Source organism: Sciurus carolinensis, chromosome 10 (genome assembly GCF_902686445.1).
Source record: "Sciurus carolinensis chromosome 10, mSciCar1.2, whole genome shotgun sequence".
Taxonomy (NCBI): Eukaryota; Metazoa; Chordata; class Mammalia; order Rodentia; family Sciuridae; genus Sciurus; species Sciurus carolinensis.
In genome coordinates this window covers 7,030,343-7,049,903 of record NC_062222.1, presented here as the reverse complement: position 1 = coordinate 7,049,903, position 19,561 = coordinate 7,030,343, and the positions used below count along the sequence as shown (strand labels likewise).

General features: G+C 33.2%; 1 protein-coding gene across 2 annotated transcripts in view; it reads right to left on the bottom strand.

Moving 5' to 3' along the window:
- Positions 1 to 19,561, bottom strand: part of Hspa4l (heat shock protein family A (Hsp70) member 4 like) — a 42,091-nt gene continuing 22,530 nt past the window's right edge. For both annotated transcript variants that reach the window (XM_047566517.1, XM_047566518.1), the window contains 9 exons: positions 18,934 to 19,067; positions 17,256 to 17,455; positions 13,494 to 13,592; positions 11,314 to 11,451; positions 10,351 to 10,476; positions 9,973 to 10,080; positions 7,104 to 7,223; positions 3,633 to 3,794; positions 1 to 2,626 (listed from right to left, as the gene is read on the bottom strand). In XM_047566517.1, coding sequence (XP_047422473.1) covers positions 2,435 to 2,626; positions 3,633 to 3,794; positions 7,104 to 7,223; positions 9,973 to 10,080; positions 10,351 to 10,476; positions 11,314 to 11,451; positions 13,494 to 13,592; positions 17,256 to 17,455; positions 18,934 to 19,067 — 1,279 coding nt within the window. In that variant the 3' untranslated portion in view covers positions 1 to 2,434. The remainder of the gene's footprint in view (positions 2,627 to 3,632; positions 3,795 to 7,103; positions 7,224 to 9,972; positions 10,081 to 10,350; positions 10,477 to 11,313; positions 11,452 to 13,493; positions 13,593 to 17,255; positions 17,456 to 18,933; positions 19,068 to 19,561) is intronic.

The window sequence follows — 19,561 nt, the reverse complement described above, 5'->3', positions numbered from 1 at the left end:
CGTGCTTTTTTGGGGAGTTTTTTTTTTTTTTTTTCTTTTAAACTTAAGAATTCTGTCTATTGCTAAGGAATTAAAATGTCACAAACAGTGTTCTATCATTCAACAATCTTCATTTTTATAATCGCAATGCAACTGGCTATGAGAGTTGGTTTGAGACATAAAAAATTTGTACAAGTTAATCTATACCTTTCTTCTGTGCATACTTTATTGCTAACTACACGAGATAACATTGTTCTGCTATTTATCAAAATCACTTCTAAGAGCTTTTTATTTTGGGAAAAAAAAAAAAACTTTTATGATCTAGAACTGCATATTACAAAATGCAGATTAAAATTAGACTAAACTGTATACTGCTCAAAACCATATTAAGAACACATTAATTCAATAAATAACTATAAGACTGGATGGCTTTTGAAAATATTTACATTGAACTAAGTGGAAGGAAAAATACTAGTTTTGGATGTATTTAACTTATTTAGTGAAGTCATATAATTATAAAAACTGTTGTTCTGACTAAAAGAAGTGACTGAAGAATAGGAATGGAATTGTCAGAATGTACTAGACAATTGAGACATAAAGAAAGGGTTGTTTCTGAGAAAGTTTCTGAGACAGATCTTAACCAAGTGAGTGCAAGTTTTAACCAAGAAAAAGCTATAGTCTATTTTGTACTGTTATATATTCCCTTTTATAACTGTACTTTTTCTGAAATGAACCTATATATTTCCACATACAGATGATAAACTGATATCTGCTTTAAAAAAAAAATACATTTCGTCACTTTTAGGATATTATTTAAGAGTATTAAAAGAAAGATACAGATATCAAAAAATACATTGGAAATGTATGGCTTAATGCAAAAAAGGGGGCAAAATGGGACATTTCCCCCAAAAAAGGCAGAATAAAAAAATCTGTAAAATGCACTGCTCTGTGTGTACTCTTTTCAGTGGAAACTACATTGTAGAAACAAAATCTCTATCTTAGAGAATAGTTCTGAGAAATAATGACTATCCCTAGAGATATTATACTCTCAATTTCTACTACTTAAGTCAATACTAATTCTTTTTTTTTACTACTATTTAACTTTGGGATTTATTTAACTTAGATCTGGGATAAAATCAGCCTTTCAAAATATTAATGTAAGTTAATCTAGTTGACTGGCATTATATACACAAAGGCCCATGTGTCGTCTGTGTTTTCCCTTGTAGGCTGAAGTATCATTTCAGTCTTTTTCCATGAAGTTGAAGCCTCTGGACTGAACTGAATGATGTAAACAAATCTGGTGATGATGCTAAATTTACTGTCCCTTCCCATTTAATTAAGAAGCACCAAAACTGGAGCCAAGGTTTCAAAAAGTTAATTTAACAGCAGGAACTATAATTTAATCACATCATATCATATTACACTACGTAACATTATATATTTTGCCTATTGATATGTAACACAGTTAAGTTTATTACAAGCATTATTTCCTAAGTCTTATGGTATAAGTGCTCCTTTTCAGTATTACTGCTTATTTAATAGTGTTTATATTGTAACATTCAGTAAATCAATGATAATATAATAATGCAATGCATTGTGCCATTTCTCCCTACCCTGTGTTAAGGTATCAACAAAATCAATTAAGAAAACCAACACAACTATTAAAACTGAAACGAGGTACCAACATCACAGATGCATGTCTGAGTAGGTCAACAGCATTTTCCCCATAAGGTAATTTCATCAAAAAGGCTTCTCTTTTTAAGCTAGTATTATTTCAGCAGCAGCAGGTCCTCAGGACAAGTAAATCAAAAGTTTCAGGTGAAAACACAGATTCTAAGAAAATATCAATGCACATTACTAACTAAAGAGACAAATTGCTGGTGTCACTTTAACATAAAATTGTGCATTTTCTCTTTCCACATGTGACTTAGTTCATTTATTTGATGACAACAAAACTGGAGTTCTTGTGGTATACCAATGAGATGGACTAATTTGTTGAGAAACCTCTTATTTGTTTTAATATTTAAATTATAACAATACAATAACTAGAAAAAGGCCAGTACCCTCAGTGGCTTTAAACCACATCAACTTTTGCTTTTCAAAATTACAATGCAGTTAAATCTATGCTTCTGCAACAATAGTGCAATACAGTATCCTTTCCTGAATAAAGGAAGTGAGGTTTAGATAGACTGTTGCCAATTACATACCAATCCTGCATGTTTGATATAAACTACATCAGGAAAGTTAAAACTGACTTGTACATCTATATTCAGCTGAAGCTTCACATAAGCAGCAATGAAATGACAGGTGCACTCACTTTGCAAAACTACTTCAAAAAACAAATGACAAAGTAGTTAAGAACAATGGAACATCTGTTTTTTGTGCCAGATGTAAAAGATGAATGGACCCTGTGGTTACTTGCACTATTTGAATTATATGAAGGTAAAATTAAGATTTAGTCTACTTCCATCTCTCCAGAAGGTTTAGTATGCTGTGTGCTGTCTTTTGTTGCATCTGGTTTAGTTTCAGTTCCACTCTGTCCATCCATTGGTCCGTTATGTTCACTATTAGCTTTTGTTTTGTCTTCAGCCACTTCTACTTTTGGTTTAGGTTTATAAATGATGGGGTTACAGAAATTATCGAGTTCCTAAAGACATGAACAAATATTAAAAATATCAGAACAAGTTACCACTAACCTTCAAAACTCTTATCATTTTTCTAAATTTTCACAAAATTTCAAATTCCTGAATTTATTTAAGCTCAGCTACAAAACCATTTTCAATAGCTTCATGAAGGATTTACCTTCTGGCTAGTGTATGCTTGTGGCAACCAAACTCTTAAATGATTATATATAAATTGGGTACTAGGGACTGAACTCAAGGGCGCTTAACCACTGAGCCACATTCCCAGCCCTTATTATTTTTTGAAACAAGGTATCACTAAATTACTGAAGCTGGTTTTAACTTGCAGTCCTCCTGCCTCAGCCTCCTGAACTGCTGGGATTACAGGTCTGTGTCACCCCACCCAGGTTTCACTGTTCTATTTGCTTACTGATTTTTTATGCAATTCTGCCCCTATGTTTTTCATGGTGTTTTCTATAACTTTTGACATTTAAACTTCCTAGTTTACTTTAGATCAAACTTTTGAAAACAAGATTTTACCAAGGAAGTTCACACATTTTGAACTGGGTCCAAGATACCTATACTGTAATGAAGACTCAGTCTCACTGAATCAAATTTACTGCTGTCAAAAGTCATTACATTGCTTTATTTCATTCTATATTGAATTAAACACCAGCCCTGTGTGACAAATTAATAAAAAGAACAGATATTCCATACTTAGAATCATTTAAAACAAATTTAACTTCATAAAAAATTAGCCCTAAATTCGTTTTTCTGCAAGTTATCTGTTTCTGGTACTGAGGATGGAACCCACAAGCCACACATCCCCAGCCCCCGCTTCTATTTTTTTTTTTTGAGACAGGGTCTCATGAAATTGCTGAGGCTGGCTTGAGATTCTATTGCCTCAGTCTCCTAAACTGCTGGGATTACAGGCATGCACCAAAATGCTGGTTGCAAATTATTTCTTTAAGTGTGATTTCCATTAATCAATTTCAGTCCATGAACTCATTAAAAAGGGAATTTGTTTCTTACCTTAGACTTTGCAACAATTTCTGACACTTTCACCACAGGATCTTGAGTGAGACTTAATTTATTCTGTGCATTCATCTTAGTATTCAGCCAAATCATGGCATCGCTGATATATTTTTCAACTTTTTCCATTTCAGCAGGATCCAAATGATCATATCTTTCATCCTAGTAAACAATCTTTACTTAATGTAACATATTTTGGTATATACCACTTAATGGATAATTTCTGCTTAAAAATTACTACTTATTGATTGTATACCTAACATATACTCCTGTGAAGTCACGTACAAATTTAACAGAGCTAAAATGACTAGAAGAAATAAAATCAGTGGAGTTTAAAAAGGAAGTTTTCTGAAGAAGTCAGATTTAGAAAAGAATGATTAGCAGAGAATATTCAATGAGAAAGAAAAAAGCTGTAATGGAATGGAGTTTGTTAGTTAGAGAATAAGGAGAGGTTAGGTGACAGGCATACAGTAGGCTAGATAAAGAATTCTGAACATATGGTAACATCCCGCTAAGTCTGAACAGAAGAATGTTATGTATTAAGAGACAACCCAAGAAGTCACGGTTTAGAGTGGTAGCTATAGAACCAGAAATGGGAAGGTAAACATACAGCAAGATGATCTCCTGATGGATTACACAATGGACTGAGAAAATCAAGGGAAAGGAAATTCAACAAACCCAAATGGGAGGACAGAGATACCATTTTAAAGTCACAGGTTTTCTCAGATAACCAAGAAGTTCTGCTTGTATGTTTACAAATGACATATCCACTATACCTGACTCAGTTTCCCACATTTTCTTCAATTTATTCATACATCATGGATCACTTTTTTTTTTTTTTGGCGGGAGTGGAGGAGCTGAGGATTGAACTCAGGCACTCAACCACAGAGCCACACCCTGGTCCCATTTTTTAATTCAGAGACAGGGTCTCACTGAGTTGCTCAGCACCTCACTTTTTGCTGAAGCTGGCTTTGAATTCTCGGATCCTGCTGTGTCAGCCTTGTGAGCCGCTGGGATTACAGAGGGATCACTGAAGTTTCCTTTGCTAGTTCATCTTCATTCATTCCTCTACCTACATGCTCAAAAGATTTCTCTAGCCTTAACTTTGTCCTTGAACTCTTAACTAGGTGTCTAACTTCAAACTTTAAAGTTTGAAATACCTACTTATGTTTCAAACTCCTGATTTTATCCTCATCTACTCTTTTTGAGTTTTCCCCATTCAGTATATGGAAACGTCATTCTTGCAGATAAACATCCCTGAAGCAGTTTTTACTTCTCTTTCTGATATATTTACATCACACCTAGTATAATTCTTTTAAGCTCTAGTTTCCAAATAAATGTGTAAAGCTGACCACTTCTTGCCCCTCACTATCTGGGTTCAAGTCTCCACCATTTCCTGCTTATATTACTTGAACAGAGTCTTAACTTTAAGCCTACTTCCAAACCTGCTTTTAAATCAAGTCAAATCATATCACTAATATACTCAATGACTTCCAACAGCTTCCCATCTCCAGGCTGGCTAGGCTTTCCCTGGTCTGGCAACCATACCATTTTAAGCTCTATACCCACCGCTTTAAGCAACACTGGCCTTCTTGCTATTTCTCCAACATGTTCTCCCCTGGGATTTTTCAGTTGCAGCTAAGTTCATTTTCCTAGAACATTTCTCCTCCAGTTTTGAAGAGCCCTTATCACTTTTAGTTATCTTCTGCCATGAGTGTCTCACTGTTAGTCTGCCATTCTCTGATGAATCACCACCTCTAACAGTCCCTTACTTTCTCCATGCACTCAAGAGGACAGATAAAGCCAGGGACGTTCTGAGCCACAGAATTTAAATCTTGGCATTTTCTTTTGTCTGCCTCTCCTTTTTTTCTTTTCCATTATCACACTCTATTTGTGACACTGAGTAAATCTGGAGAGTTATTAGCAGACTTAATTCACAATCAGTATATGGCTTTCAATTTTAGACTGTCTGGATTACAATTTTTGTTTCACAAACCACACAGATTTCTTCTGAAACAAAATCTCTTTCTACACTGTGCAGCAGGGAAAAATGATATAACTGCTGAGAATTTTTAGGCTGTACCAGACCACCTAGGTTTAATTCATGACTCCCTATCATATACTACTTACATAATCTTCAACAAACTGCTTAAGTACTTCAGTTTGCTTACATGTAAATTAAGATAACAGTATTAATGCTTTATCAGGGATATACTCTGAGGTGCGTAACATGAGATACACTAAGTAAAGTGCTTCAAATTCACTACTGCTTGGTAAATGTAAGTTCTTATGATACCTACACCTGAAAGTTTATGGTGCTTGTCTCTCCTGCCCAATGCAGTTTTAATAATGATAAAAACTGAGAAATAAAAGTGAATTATTTATTTGAAAGTAGGACCAGTAAACCTGTCCCATGGACCAATTTCAACTGACTGCTCATTTTTTTTTTTTTTTTTTTTTTTTTTTTAATTGGGTACCAGGGATTGAACTCAGGGACACTAGGTCATTAAGCCACAGCCATAGTCCTATTTTGTATTTTATTTAGAGACAGGGTCTTAATGAGTTGCTCAGTACCTCCCTTTTGCAGAGGCTGGCTTTTGAACTTTCAATCCTCCTGCCTCAGCCTCCTGAGTTGCTTGGATTATAGGCATGTACCGTGCCTGGCTGGCTGCCTATGTTTTTTTCTTTTTAAAAATTAATTAATTAATTTTTATCTGGTGCTGGGATTGAACCCAGAACCTCACACATGCTAGGCAAGCACTTGCCCATTGAGCCACAAGCCCAGCCCTTCTGCCTATGTTTTTAATAAAAGTTTTTTTGGGGAACAGAATCATGTCCATTTGTTTACCTACTGCCTATGGCTGCACTACCACAAAAGAGACGAATAGCTATAAAGATAATATGGTAAGGACTGCAAAGTCTCATATATTTATTATTTGTCTCTTTAAAGACTGGAAACCACTGGTTTAGAAGAAAATGTTATGTTTAATTTTGTTAAATTTTCCTGTTGTATTCGAATGGAGATATAATCTATATAACTATATACCTCAGGCCTTAAAATAGTGCAAAGTTAAATTAACACAGATTTAGGTGTGTATGTCAAAGAATAAAGGGTATAGGGTGCTAAGGATGACTAATGAACTGTGAACACGACCAAGGGCAACCACAAGAAAAAGCAGCTGAGGGACAAAAATAAAGACTACCAGAGTTTTGTCTCAAAGAGTGCCAATGGGGGAAAAATGTTCACAAGAAACTCTTTTTCAGTATATGAAAAATCCGAAAATGAAATCTCTTAAAAAGAAAACAATATGGTCACTGGATTAATATATATTGTGGTTTCAGGAAATTCTAAAAAAGTCAATGATTTTAAAAGTAACAGAATCCTCTGTAGCTGAGAATTTTTGGACAGATCCCACTTTTCCCAGATACACACACATGCCCTCATTACCAGTTGTCTTTATGAATTCATACCTTGTTTCTATAGGCTTCTATCACTTTCATGACAAGTTGAATCTTTTTTCCCAAGTCATTTAAAGCTTTTGGTCTCTCTTCATGTTCCATATACTTCATTTGAATAGGCTGGCCATATTTCTGTTAATAAAAGAAAAAAATTAAAAACTACAAATTGTTACTGAGTTTTAACAGGAGAAATTTTAATTGGCTCTTTGGAAGAATATAATGGCCATATTACAACATGTTCTGTTTCCCTACAAAGAAGTGCATTCCACTGGCTTTTAGTCACTATTACACAGGAATGCCTTAACAATGCCTTAACAAGTGCCTTCTTTCTCATTTATACAATTACCAATCAAAATTATTTTTTCAAAGATAGGTGAGAACACTTCACAAAACTATTAGAAAAAGAAAACCATAAGGACTATATTATACTACATATAGAATTCATGGATTTTAAACTTATTTTCAAAATTAATATATAACTCTATATACAACATGATTATTGACATTAATATCTACTATAGTACATACATATATATACTCATAAATTCTTTTATAAACTAAAAGTGAGCTTATTTTAACAATAATTTCTGATTGGCAGAAAAGTTAAAATAATAGAAAGCCAGACATTCTCACTGCTTTCCTCTAAGGTAAAATCTTGTGCATTTGTTAAAACTGGGGAAAAAAAAAAAAATCAACACTGGTACATTACTATTGGATTGAATCTCAGTCTTTAATTCAGATTTCACCTTTATCTGTTTCAGGATTATCATAATGTATTCAGTGAATTTAAACATTTTTAAAAGAGGAGCAAATACATTTTTTTAAACATCATCTCAAAAACAAAAACAACATACACAGAAACATATGAAAAATTCTGTTAACACTCATTTCTATGACTTATTAATATACTTAAGGCAAAAGAATCAAGGTTAAGTACTACTAAGATAAGAAGTTATGTCTACTGGCCTTGGCTGCTTGGCTGGTACCAAGATTAAAAACATGGGCCAGGCATTGTAGCACATGCCTGTAATCCAAGGTGCTAGAGGGGATGAGGTAGGAGTGCCAGTTGTTGGCCAGCCTCACCAACTTAGGGAGACCCTGACTCAAAGCAAAAAATAGGACTGGGATGTAGCTCAGTGGTAAACTGCTCCAGGACTCAATTCACAGTAATGCAAAAAAGAGTACATTTCCGTTAGGAAGATGGCAGGGCAAAAAAAAAAAAAAAAAAAGAAAATCACTGAGAAGATACACTATGATAATGCCTAATTCTGATGTAAACAGATTTTCTAGTTGCTCATTATTCCCTTTAGAAGTAATTTTTGCATGGCAACAATTTCTTTTACTTTGAAGTAATATCTTTTGTACTCTCTTACCCCATCATCTCCAGTGCTTAAAGGGCTGCAATTTCCAAAATTCTAAAATCCTTATTAATGACATCAATTAGAGGCTTTAATGAAACGCAGTACCATGAGACTGGGGTTGTGGTTCAGTGGTAGAATACTTGCCTAGCATATGTGAAGCACTGGGCTCAATTCTCAGCACCACATATAAATAAAAATAAAAATAATAAAGGTCCATTGACAACTTAAAAAAAAAAAAAAAAAGCAGAACCATGGTCCCATCTCATTATCTACTAAATCAGAATCTGTATTTCAATAACAGCCTAAGCAATTCATATGCACAAGAGCAATTCAAAGAACCACACTACCAAGGAATGACTTAAATTTATCTTTATCCTTCCAATATAAACTTAAAGGTATTTTTTTTTTCTCCAGTGGGGAAAGGGTTGAATAGCCAGCATGGATAAAAAAGTCAATCGTGGTCTTTCTGTAAAAATTATACCACTGACTTAAGAAAAGTGGACCTGGTGGCCAAGTTTAAATTTTTTTGTTTTTTGGTGAAAGAACATTCAAGAGCAGGGTGCTATCTTTGAAATCCTTGGCTGGTTGGTTTCTCCATCAGCTGCACTGTGAAAATACAACAGGCCAGAGTGTTATTACTCCCCCAAATCAGAGTAGTGAAGGGTGATTCCTCCAATAAGTAAGAAGGGGTCAGGTGATAAATTGATCACTTCTTAAAAAAGACAGTAACACAGAGTTTAAGTAAAAGATGAATTCTGGTCATTTTTAAAACATTTACATTTTAGTATTTTGATTATACATTACTTCACTTTCACAACACTGGTTATTTCTCAAAATGTTTAAATTTAAGACAGAACATTTCGTCTTACACACCTCAGACTTAGCAATTTCTTACATACTTAATAAAAACACTATCCAGCAATCCCACTACTGGTATATATCATACTAAATAAAATCAGCACATTGAAGCTATTATCTGCACTCCCACATTCATTACATCATTATTCATAACAGCAAAGGGATGAAATTTCTTTATGAATGGATAATGAGATGTAATACTATTCAGTCTTAAAAAGAAAGAAATCCAGTCTACTTGGAACAACCTGGATTAACCCAGAGGATATAACATTAAGTGAAAATAGGCTGCGCACAAAAAGATAAACACTGCACGATCTCATGTTTATATAAAGTTCAACTCCAAAGAGACAGTAAAATGGTAGTCATCAACTGGATGGAGGGAGGAATGAGGAGATGCTGGTCAAGGAATGTAATATTTCAGTTAGATGGAGGAGATACACTGAACAAAATGAAGACCACAGCTGATAATAATCTAGTACATATCTGAAAACTGCTTAAAGTAGATTCAAGTTGGATTTAGCCATTCTAAAATATTCATATACATGTATTTACCTGTCAATCAAAAATGAATTTAACTAAAAAAAGTACACTAGCCCTTATATCATATTTTTTAGGAAACAAATGTTTCATTCAACCTTAATATGGGACTTCAACATTTGTACCTTTAGTTCATGAAGCTTATCCACATAAACTTGTTTAGGTTGGTCCTCTCCTTCTTCATAAAGCCAATTTTCTGTGTCTTCCAGAATTGCAGACAGTTTACTCATGTCCTAGTGATACATGTAAGAGACTGATTAGAAATGCTTTCCTAATAAGTAAAGAAGTTATCAGGAAAGACAATATTTTCAAATTAAATTTTAGGATTTTTCTGACTCATTCACTAACATGTTTTTCACCACATAATTTGGAGAAAAGAATTATACTCATATAAGCTCAAGATGATTGATAACAAATTTGGTATAGTTATCAACATAATCCATACTAGCATTTTCAAATAACATTTAAACAGTTCTCATAAAGATCATGAAATTTAGACTTACTTCTGGAGTGATGAATTTTTCATAGACAGTGCCCAGTCTGTCTCTAAAATCATATACATATTCTTCGACCGCATTCTTAGCATCATTTCTTTCCTTCTCTAACTTATCCTGCATTATCATCTTCCCCTATTCAAAAAGTTTGAAAATAACTGTGATAAGAATACATATTAGAGAAATGCAAATCAAAACCATAATGGTACCACTTAGTACCTATTAAGAGGAAAATATTTTAAGAAACTGAAAATAAGTTTCATGAGGATGTGAAGAAACTGAAACTCTTACACATTAATGGTGAGAATGTAAAATGCTGCAGGAACCGAGAGGTTCCACAACCAGTGCAACACAGAATTAGAATTTTACTTCTCTGAATATATCCAAAGGAAATGAAAACAAGGACTCAAACAGGTATTTATTACAATTACCCACAACAGCCAAAAAACTAAAAACAATTCAAGTGTTCATTTACAGATATATAGATAAATGAAATATATTACAACGAAAGGGATTATTTTTCAAACTTAAAAAGGAATGAAATCTGATATATACAACCATATGCGTGAACACAAGGACAAGTACTGCTTGTATGAACTAGACTAGGCAGATTCAGAGAGATAGAAATCAGGTTAGTGTACTGGGGAATGGGAGAAAGGAAGAAGGTGGAGTTAATTCTTAATGGTTACATAATTGTTTTGAGACAAAAATTTTGAAAATTGTGGTGTTTGTACAACATGGTGAATTCTAATTAATGCCACTGAGATAGTATTATCATATGAATAAGATGAAATTTATTGTAAATGACATTAATATAGCTCAGTATTTTGTCAAAAATTATGCAGTTGGATGATCTGCTTAATAATTTCTTAGGAATTTTTGACTTGTTACCCAAAATTTGGAGATACTCACTGACTACAAAATATTAAAATGTACCAACATCTGTTTCAAAATCAAATCAGATTTATATACCTCATTTTCAATGTAGCTGTTGAGAAGATCTTGGCCCAGCTGTCTACAAAGGGTACTCTGGATAGGTAGATCAACACTTTTGACTTTTCCCTTTTTAATGGTCTGATTTAATCGTTCTTGTTTTTCTAAGGGTGTTGTCTGAAATAGAAATTTTAAGAGAAGTGCAAATTTCTAACACTATCTTAAAAATAAATTTAAGAGTGATTTTAGAGGTGAAACAAAAATGTAAAAGTCAAACAACTATTACGATCTATTACACTTTAGAAATACTACATTAATACTGATACTACTTTACATTCTGTGTATGCTATATCCGTTCTACATTAAAGTACTGGGTCAGAAATGCAAATCAATACCACAAAGAGATGCGGATTCACACACACTTTGATGCCCATCATTTAAAAAAAGGTAAGTAAAAAGTATTGGTGAGGATGTGGAGAAACTGGAATCTTCATATATTGTTAATGAGACTGTAAAACATAGTGTTTCTTGAAAATAACTGTGAAGTTCTTCAGAATGTTAAATAGAGATACAGTATGACCTAGCAATTCTATTTCTAGATAATACCCAAGAAAAATGAAAATCCACACCCACACAAAACCCTGTACATGATTATTCATTAACAGCAGTACTCCAGATAGTAAAAAATAAAAAAATTCAAATGCTCATCACCTGATGAAAGGACAAATGAAATGTGGTATATGTTCATCTGATGCAGTATGATTAAGCCCTTTTAAAGAATGAATTAACATATCCTATAACCAGGACGAACCCTGACAACAGGGAAAGAAAACATCTGTAAGTACATACAGGCAAAATATCCAGAAAAAACTAATCTATAGACACCAAAGCACATTAATGGCTGCCTAAGACTGGCAGAGAGAAGTTTTAGGGAATGAGGAGTTACTGTTAATAGTAAGTAGAGCACTGCTTTTGGGCAGATGGAAAAGACTTGGAACTATGATGACGGTGGTACAACTCCATGAATATTCCCCAAATCACACTTAAATAGGTGAATTTTATGATATGTAAACTGTATCTCAAGCTGTTAAAAATAAAAGGAAAAAAAAAAAAGGTCAAAATGAGAAAGTTAGAAAAACAGGTTTCAGGATTTAAACAATTTACAGTTCGAGTCTATGATTTAAAACCTGAGGGGAAACATCTACATAGCTAAAGAATACAGATTATATATTTTGTGCAATTTAGAACAATTTGTTGAAGGTGATAGTTTAGAGTTATAGCCACACTGGATCTTTCTTTTTTTGGGCAATGACTGACTAGTTAGTAAAATAAGTACTCTCAAGAGTGGAGTAACTGCCTGTAATCCCAGCAGCTTGGGAGGCTGAGACAGGAGCATTCCCAAGTTCAAAGACACAACCTCAGAAATTTAACAAGTTCTCTAAATGAAACATTTAAAAAAGGGCTATGGATGTGCTCAGTGGTTAAACAACCCTGAGTTCAATTGCTGGTATAAAAAAAAAAAAAAAGAGTGGAGTAATTTATGCTTTAAAAATTTACATTTTAAAATGCTTTTGCAAAAATAAAAATATTCTATGCAGCAAACACTTGGAGTGGTTAATTGTCAGCTGCAGTGCACTGCAAACTTAAGTTTCCTTCATCTGGTATGTTGCACTTCAACTATGATACTGAATGATTTTTTTTTTTTTAGTTGAAAATGGACAAAATACCTTTATTTATTTTTCATGTGGTGCTAAGGATCGAACCCAGCACCTCACACATGCGAGATGAGCGTTCTACCACTGAGCTACAACCTCAGCCCACTGTGTAACTTTTAATGAGAAAAAGTTACTGAAATATTTGTCCATTTTTTCCTGCGAAAAGACAATTATACTCACATTATTAAAGTTCATCTTATAAAGCCTCTAATAATGAACATTGATATATATTCATTCTGGCTATGAATTTTCTGTAATTTCCCATCATACTAAGATTAAAAGGATTAAGTGTATCAACCCATCAAGTCCTAAGTTTTCAATTCTACAATAATATTCAAGTATTATTTCAAAGTTCTCATTAAGTGGTATTTTATTGCTCAATTTAAATTTTTATATGTGTTCCACATCTGAGAAGATGGGACAAAATGTAAACCAAGCATTATAAAGTAAATAATTCAAAATATCAATCTCAAAAGATACAACTATAGAAATAATAAATCAAACCTTTGTTTTGGCTCCTGTATGATCAATTTCCTCTTCTGGGGTGTGTTCAGCATGAACTTTTTGATGAATTCCTTCTTCTTGGTCAACCTGCATTTTATCCTGGAAAGAAAATACATAACTGATAAAGTTTTTTCCTTAAAAAATAAACTATCTGAGCTGGCTACGCTGCACAACTGTCATGCCAGTGATCCGAGAGGCTGTGGCAGAAGGATCTCAAGTTCAAAGCTAGCCTCATCAACTTAGTGATACCCTGTTCTCAAAATAAAAAGGGTTGGGAATATGGCTCAGTTGTAAAGCACCCCTGGTTTATTTCCAGTAACACACACAAAAACTATCTTAGAGCTCAAAAGACTGTTTTGAGATGTGTGAACACAGTAAAATAGAAGTTTGTTTTTCAAATGAGCACAACAAAAAACAAATCCATCAATAGGTAAGTAAAATAAAAAAAAACATGCACTTAATGCCATATGAACAAATCTTGTTTACATTCAACCTGTGAGCAAATAACTGCAAAACAAAATTGTTCTCAAATCATACTTACACAAAAATTTACAAGTGCTGGCTTACCAAGAGAAACAGAACACTCAAATTAAGATGAAAGTTGTTTATAAAGAGCAAAATGGAACAAAAGGGTTAAAAAAATACACTTTTCACAAATTCAGTTATTTATTTAAAATGTAATAAAATACTGAAGGAAATTCACTGAAACTATCATGACAGATGACTATGACTCTTTAATTTTATGTTTTGGTATTGGGGACTGAAACCAGGGGGACCCTACCACTGAGTTACATCTCCAGCCTCCAGTTTTTTATTTTTTATTTTCAAACAGGGTCTTGCTAAGTTGCTGAGGCTGTTCTCAAATCTGCATTCCTTCCTCGGGCTGCCCCTGGGATTAAAATGTACGTGCCACCATGTCCAGTGAAAATATAAATTTAAAATTTTTATTATGTCTGAAAAATAAAATTTCAATCAATACCCATCCACCACCACCACAGACACAAATGGACTCTCCACTTGGCAAACAAGCATAAGTAATAGATTTTCCTCGGGACCCTTAATTCTATACACCACCATCTTCCTGAAAAGAAGAAAATTTAGAATATAGGAATCTAAACAATTTAGGTCTTCTACTATATCTGGAATTGAGCACATATACAATATACAGAAAACTTTTTTGAATAAATGCTCACTTGTGCGAGAGAAAAACAGGTTAGAAGATGACTCTTTGTAGTTAAAAAGATCAGTTATTTCTGATATTCCAAGTTCTTTCTTCCAACCCTAGACCCTCCCAGATCCTATGATGGGTAAGAGGTGGAAAAAGTAATGCAGTGGTTATGATGACTACAATGCCTGAGGATTGCAATCTCCTAGTCATGCTACCAGGAATAAAAACTAAGTTCACACACACACACAGGTTCTTAGATCTATATCAGGACTACTGCAATGTCCAAGAGCAAATGTAAGATTTTATCCTTCGTAATGATAATCTATTCCATGTGCACATATATGTGTACATATGTATATGAATAAAATATGCAGATGCAGAAAAATTACATCTTATAATATACAATGGTGGTAATTTGTTAATGACTTTAAAAAGAATATTCATAGGAATATTATTAAAAGTGGAGAATTCATGGAAGTGTCTAGATTCTGGCTTCTCTGATTTTAAACCCCTGAGAACTGAAACCATCTTTCTGCTCCAGGTTATTCAATCATGCAGTTGAGGCACTCTGTCATTTGCTGAATAAGTAAAACTTAAGCATAAAAATCCAGACTCACTATCATGAACTATAATGTTTTATCTGATTTTCCCCTTGATTTAACTTCTCAACTTTATTTTTTCTTGCCATTGTCCCCTTCTCTATCAGCCACCTTTCTATTTGTTAGAACAAGGGCTTCCTGTTTTGTGGCCTGTGTGCTTGCTAATTCCTCTGCTTATATTTACCCACTCCTTACCTGCACAAACTGCTTTTCCATCTTCAAGGCTAGTATAGCTAGTCCTTCCTACAAAGCTTTTAACACTATCAACATAGTAATTTTATCATGCATCCTCCTTAATTTCCTTTATATTTAAAAGCTAGCTCATTGCTTCCTGCCTGTCCTTTACCACTAAAACATAAGTTATAGATTGTGGAGGATCTTTTCTAGCTTGTTTATCAATAAATCTGAAGCACCTAAAGAGTCCTTACTAGAAACAAATGTTTTAAATAAAAAAGCAAACAGATAAAATAGAAAACCCAAATAGACATTAATTGGGAAATAGTTGAATTGTTGTACATTAGCATGAAAAACAACATATAGTTTCTCTGATCCCTGGTTCTGTTACATGGTCTAAAATAACTTCTTAGTACGACCAGATAATGAATACATACAAACATACATAAGAGGTATCAATTTTCTCAGATATACTGAAGAAAAGTAGGTATCTGTAACAAATTTCAGGAAAATCAGAGCTACCTTAGTTTAAAAAAAAAAAAAAAAAAATCTGCTTTGAATTGGTACAGATTTTTTATGGTAGGGGAATGAATTTACAATGGATATTTAAGCTTTATTTTTAAAAATTTCTAGATATAGGAACATCTTACCTACTTAGAAATCCCTTTAATTATTCTTATGTTAATTTGTGAAAAATTAATCATCTTCACTAACAGACTAGGACATTTCCTCCTCCTCAATTTAAATAAGGAATGGTGTAATAACAGTCAGTGCTGGGGAAACATGGTGCGGGGGGCGGGGGCAAAATGCCATGGTCTTTACAGGAAGTACTTGATAGGTTAGTGGTTGAATTTTCATCAATCTGGAAGAAAAGGTTATACACTATTTATTAATATAAATAAATAAAGGACAACCTCAATAAAGGAAGAAACTATCTTGAAATTAAAAAAAAAAAAAAAGTTCTTTACTTTTAGAGATGGGGTCTTGCTATGTTGCCAGGGCTATTCTTGAACTCCTGAACTCAAGTGATCCTTCCACCTAAGCCTCCTGAAAAGCTGAGACAAAGACACACAGTAGTGTGCCTGACTAGAAAAAGCACAAATAGGCAAAAAATCTAGATCTTCAAATATGACTGGAAAAAAATTAACGAATACCACTAACAACAATTTATGCAATGGAATATAATCAAGTTCCCCTAATATTCCTTCATTTATAAGTACATCAAGAATAAATTCAGTGTCACATAACTCTTAATCTTCATTTGAATGTTACTGAATATACAGCATATTCCTCTGTAGATGTCCCTTAACTAAACCCTGAAGATGCCTCTTTGTAATTTTTATTTTCTATATAGAAGTATATATCTTTATGGTGCAAAACTGATTTTGAATTGGTTTTATCCATGAACTAAAAATCTAGCCATAACAAAATATATATATATATATATATTTTTTTTTTCCCCCGATGCTGGGGATTGAACCCAGGGCCTTGTGCTTGCGAGGCAGGCACTTTACCAACTGAGTTATATCCCCAGCCCCCAAATACATATTTTTAATGGAAATTAAGAACTTAGAAAAAATGATTTTAAACTCACATGTTCCATATAATGCTATGAAAGATGCATAAATCTCCTGAAAAGTGTATTACAAAGGTGAAGATGGGTATCATTTAAATAGAATTATTTTTTAAAGTTTATACTGATCATAGTAGAAATTCAAAATAAAATATTAGAAATTAATGTGTTCAACTATTAGAATAGCAGTTATTATTAAGAGATTGTATATACTATCAGGGGAACCTTGAGACAGAATTTCTACATACCACATCATCTTTGTTTTCATTCTTAAATGCAGCTTCTGTTTCCATAGGAGAATCATTGTGGTCTCCTTCCAAATTCTGCTTCTCAATTACTGATGCACTAGCCACACTGAAGATTCCATGGATGTTAACACGAACTTTAACTTTCACTTTGGAACTATCACCATCAGACTGTGGAAAAACATTCTGAATAGTGAAGATCCCTTAAGGAAAAAAGAGCTTTGATCAGTACATAAATCTCAGATAAACTGGGAAAAAAGATATATATATATTATATATAAATATACATTTTTATATTTTATATAATATATATATATATATATATATTTGCAGTGCTCTGAATGGATCCTAGGGCCTCACATATGCTAGGCAAGCACTCTACCTGAGTTACTCTCCCAGCAGCTTGTCATTCAATTCTTTATTCAATAATTTGACTATCATCTTTAAAACAGTGTCAAACACTTATTATTTTACAACATAACGAACCTGGTATTAAGAATGAAAAAGATTTACTTGTTCAAGATAATCAACGGTAGGAAAAAGAGCTGCTATTTTAACCTAGGAAAGTTTAACTCAAAGGCAATATTTAACTTACCAATACATTATAACACTGGTATTCTGAAACCATTAAACTAAATCCAATATCTGAATCTGAAAACTATATATTACCTTTTAACTCTAAATTTTATAGATCATAATCAACTTGGTTAATTAATAAAGCAATGCTGAATTTTTTGTATTTTTCTTATATCAAGATTAATGATACACACAGTACAAGAGATAATATCAGGCAAAAAAATTTGATAGCAAAAAATCTAGATGACCTTTTCATGGGTTAAGTTAACATTCTTGTGCTGAAGTCCTAACTATCTCAGTACCTCAGAACGTGGTATTTGGAGATAGGGATTGTAAAGAGGTCATTAAAATGGAAGTCATTACAGTGGACCCTAATCCAGGATGAGCAGTGCCCTTATGAAAAGGAAAAATTTGGAAACACACACACATATGTGAGATGATGTAACATGAAGATGGTCATCTACAAACCAAGGATAGGGGCCTAGAACAGATCCTTTTTTTGCAGCCCTCAGAAGGAACCACAATTGCCAATACCTTGCTTTTAGACCTTCATTTCCACAACTGGGACAATGAATCCCTATTGTGATTCATATGAAGCCACGTACTTTGTGGCATTTATTACAGCAGCCTAACAAACTGACATAACACTCAATAATCTGTACTACTTTAAACATACCTAAAAATAGTTATGTGGTCTTTTTAGTTATGAAAATAGAAAAAATTAAAACATTTATTCCTTCTCTTTGAAATGCTATCAAATTGCATTTTTACATGATTTGAAGATTACTCAATTAAAATGGATTAGTCTTTCCACTTTCATGTTAATCCAATAATATTCAATCTAGTTGATGCCAATGAACATTAAGTTTAAAATCAGAAAATAAATTCAGTGTGCAGCAGAACTTCTCAATTTCATTGAAGAGTTTTTCAATAAAAAGTAGCCTTCACACAAAATTTTCAGGCCAATCATACAGCATTTTAAACATGTAAGTCAAAATGAATTAAGAATACTCAAACCTGCTGTTATCTTAGCGATTCTTTGATTCTACATATTATTTATAAAAGGTCAAAAATTTATGTAAATTTTTTTCTTGAGTTCTCTTACCAATTCTTGGATCAGGATAAGGCACTTCATGCAAATTAGTATAAAATGCTTCCAGCTCAAATGGCTCCTTCTTGTGGAAAGTAATGACTTTTGAGAATGGGGCAGGATGGTTCTTACAAAATACTTCACATTCCCTAAAATACAGTGGGAAAGACACTTAAAAACAAAAAGTTCGCCTATTAACTAACTACAGAATCCATTTCATTCTTAATTCATATGCAGCAACTGCAAAGTTCTCTATGAACAAAGGAAAAAAGACTACTGACTTTGCTTAGTATAAACAAGAATTTTGACAAGTTTTTGGCTCAAAGTTTTCAGAATGTGTATCATAGCAGGACAATTATATACTACTAAAAGGACAAAGTACTTGAAAATATACATATTTTCCTGAGAATATGCATACTTTAGGTTAAAGATGTAGGGATTATAGTTTTTCTTCTTCTGGCTGACATCTGAGGACCAAGCCCTGTTCACTGACTTCAAAATACTTACCATAAGCAACCCTTCTTATTCTAGCTCCCTTAAGGAAAAAACAAACAAAACAAAACAAAAAAGTTTTTATTTGGAAATAATTGTAAACTCAGAGGAGGGTGCAAAAATAAAAAAGGTCAATGAACACCTGGCATAT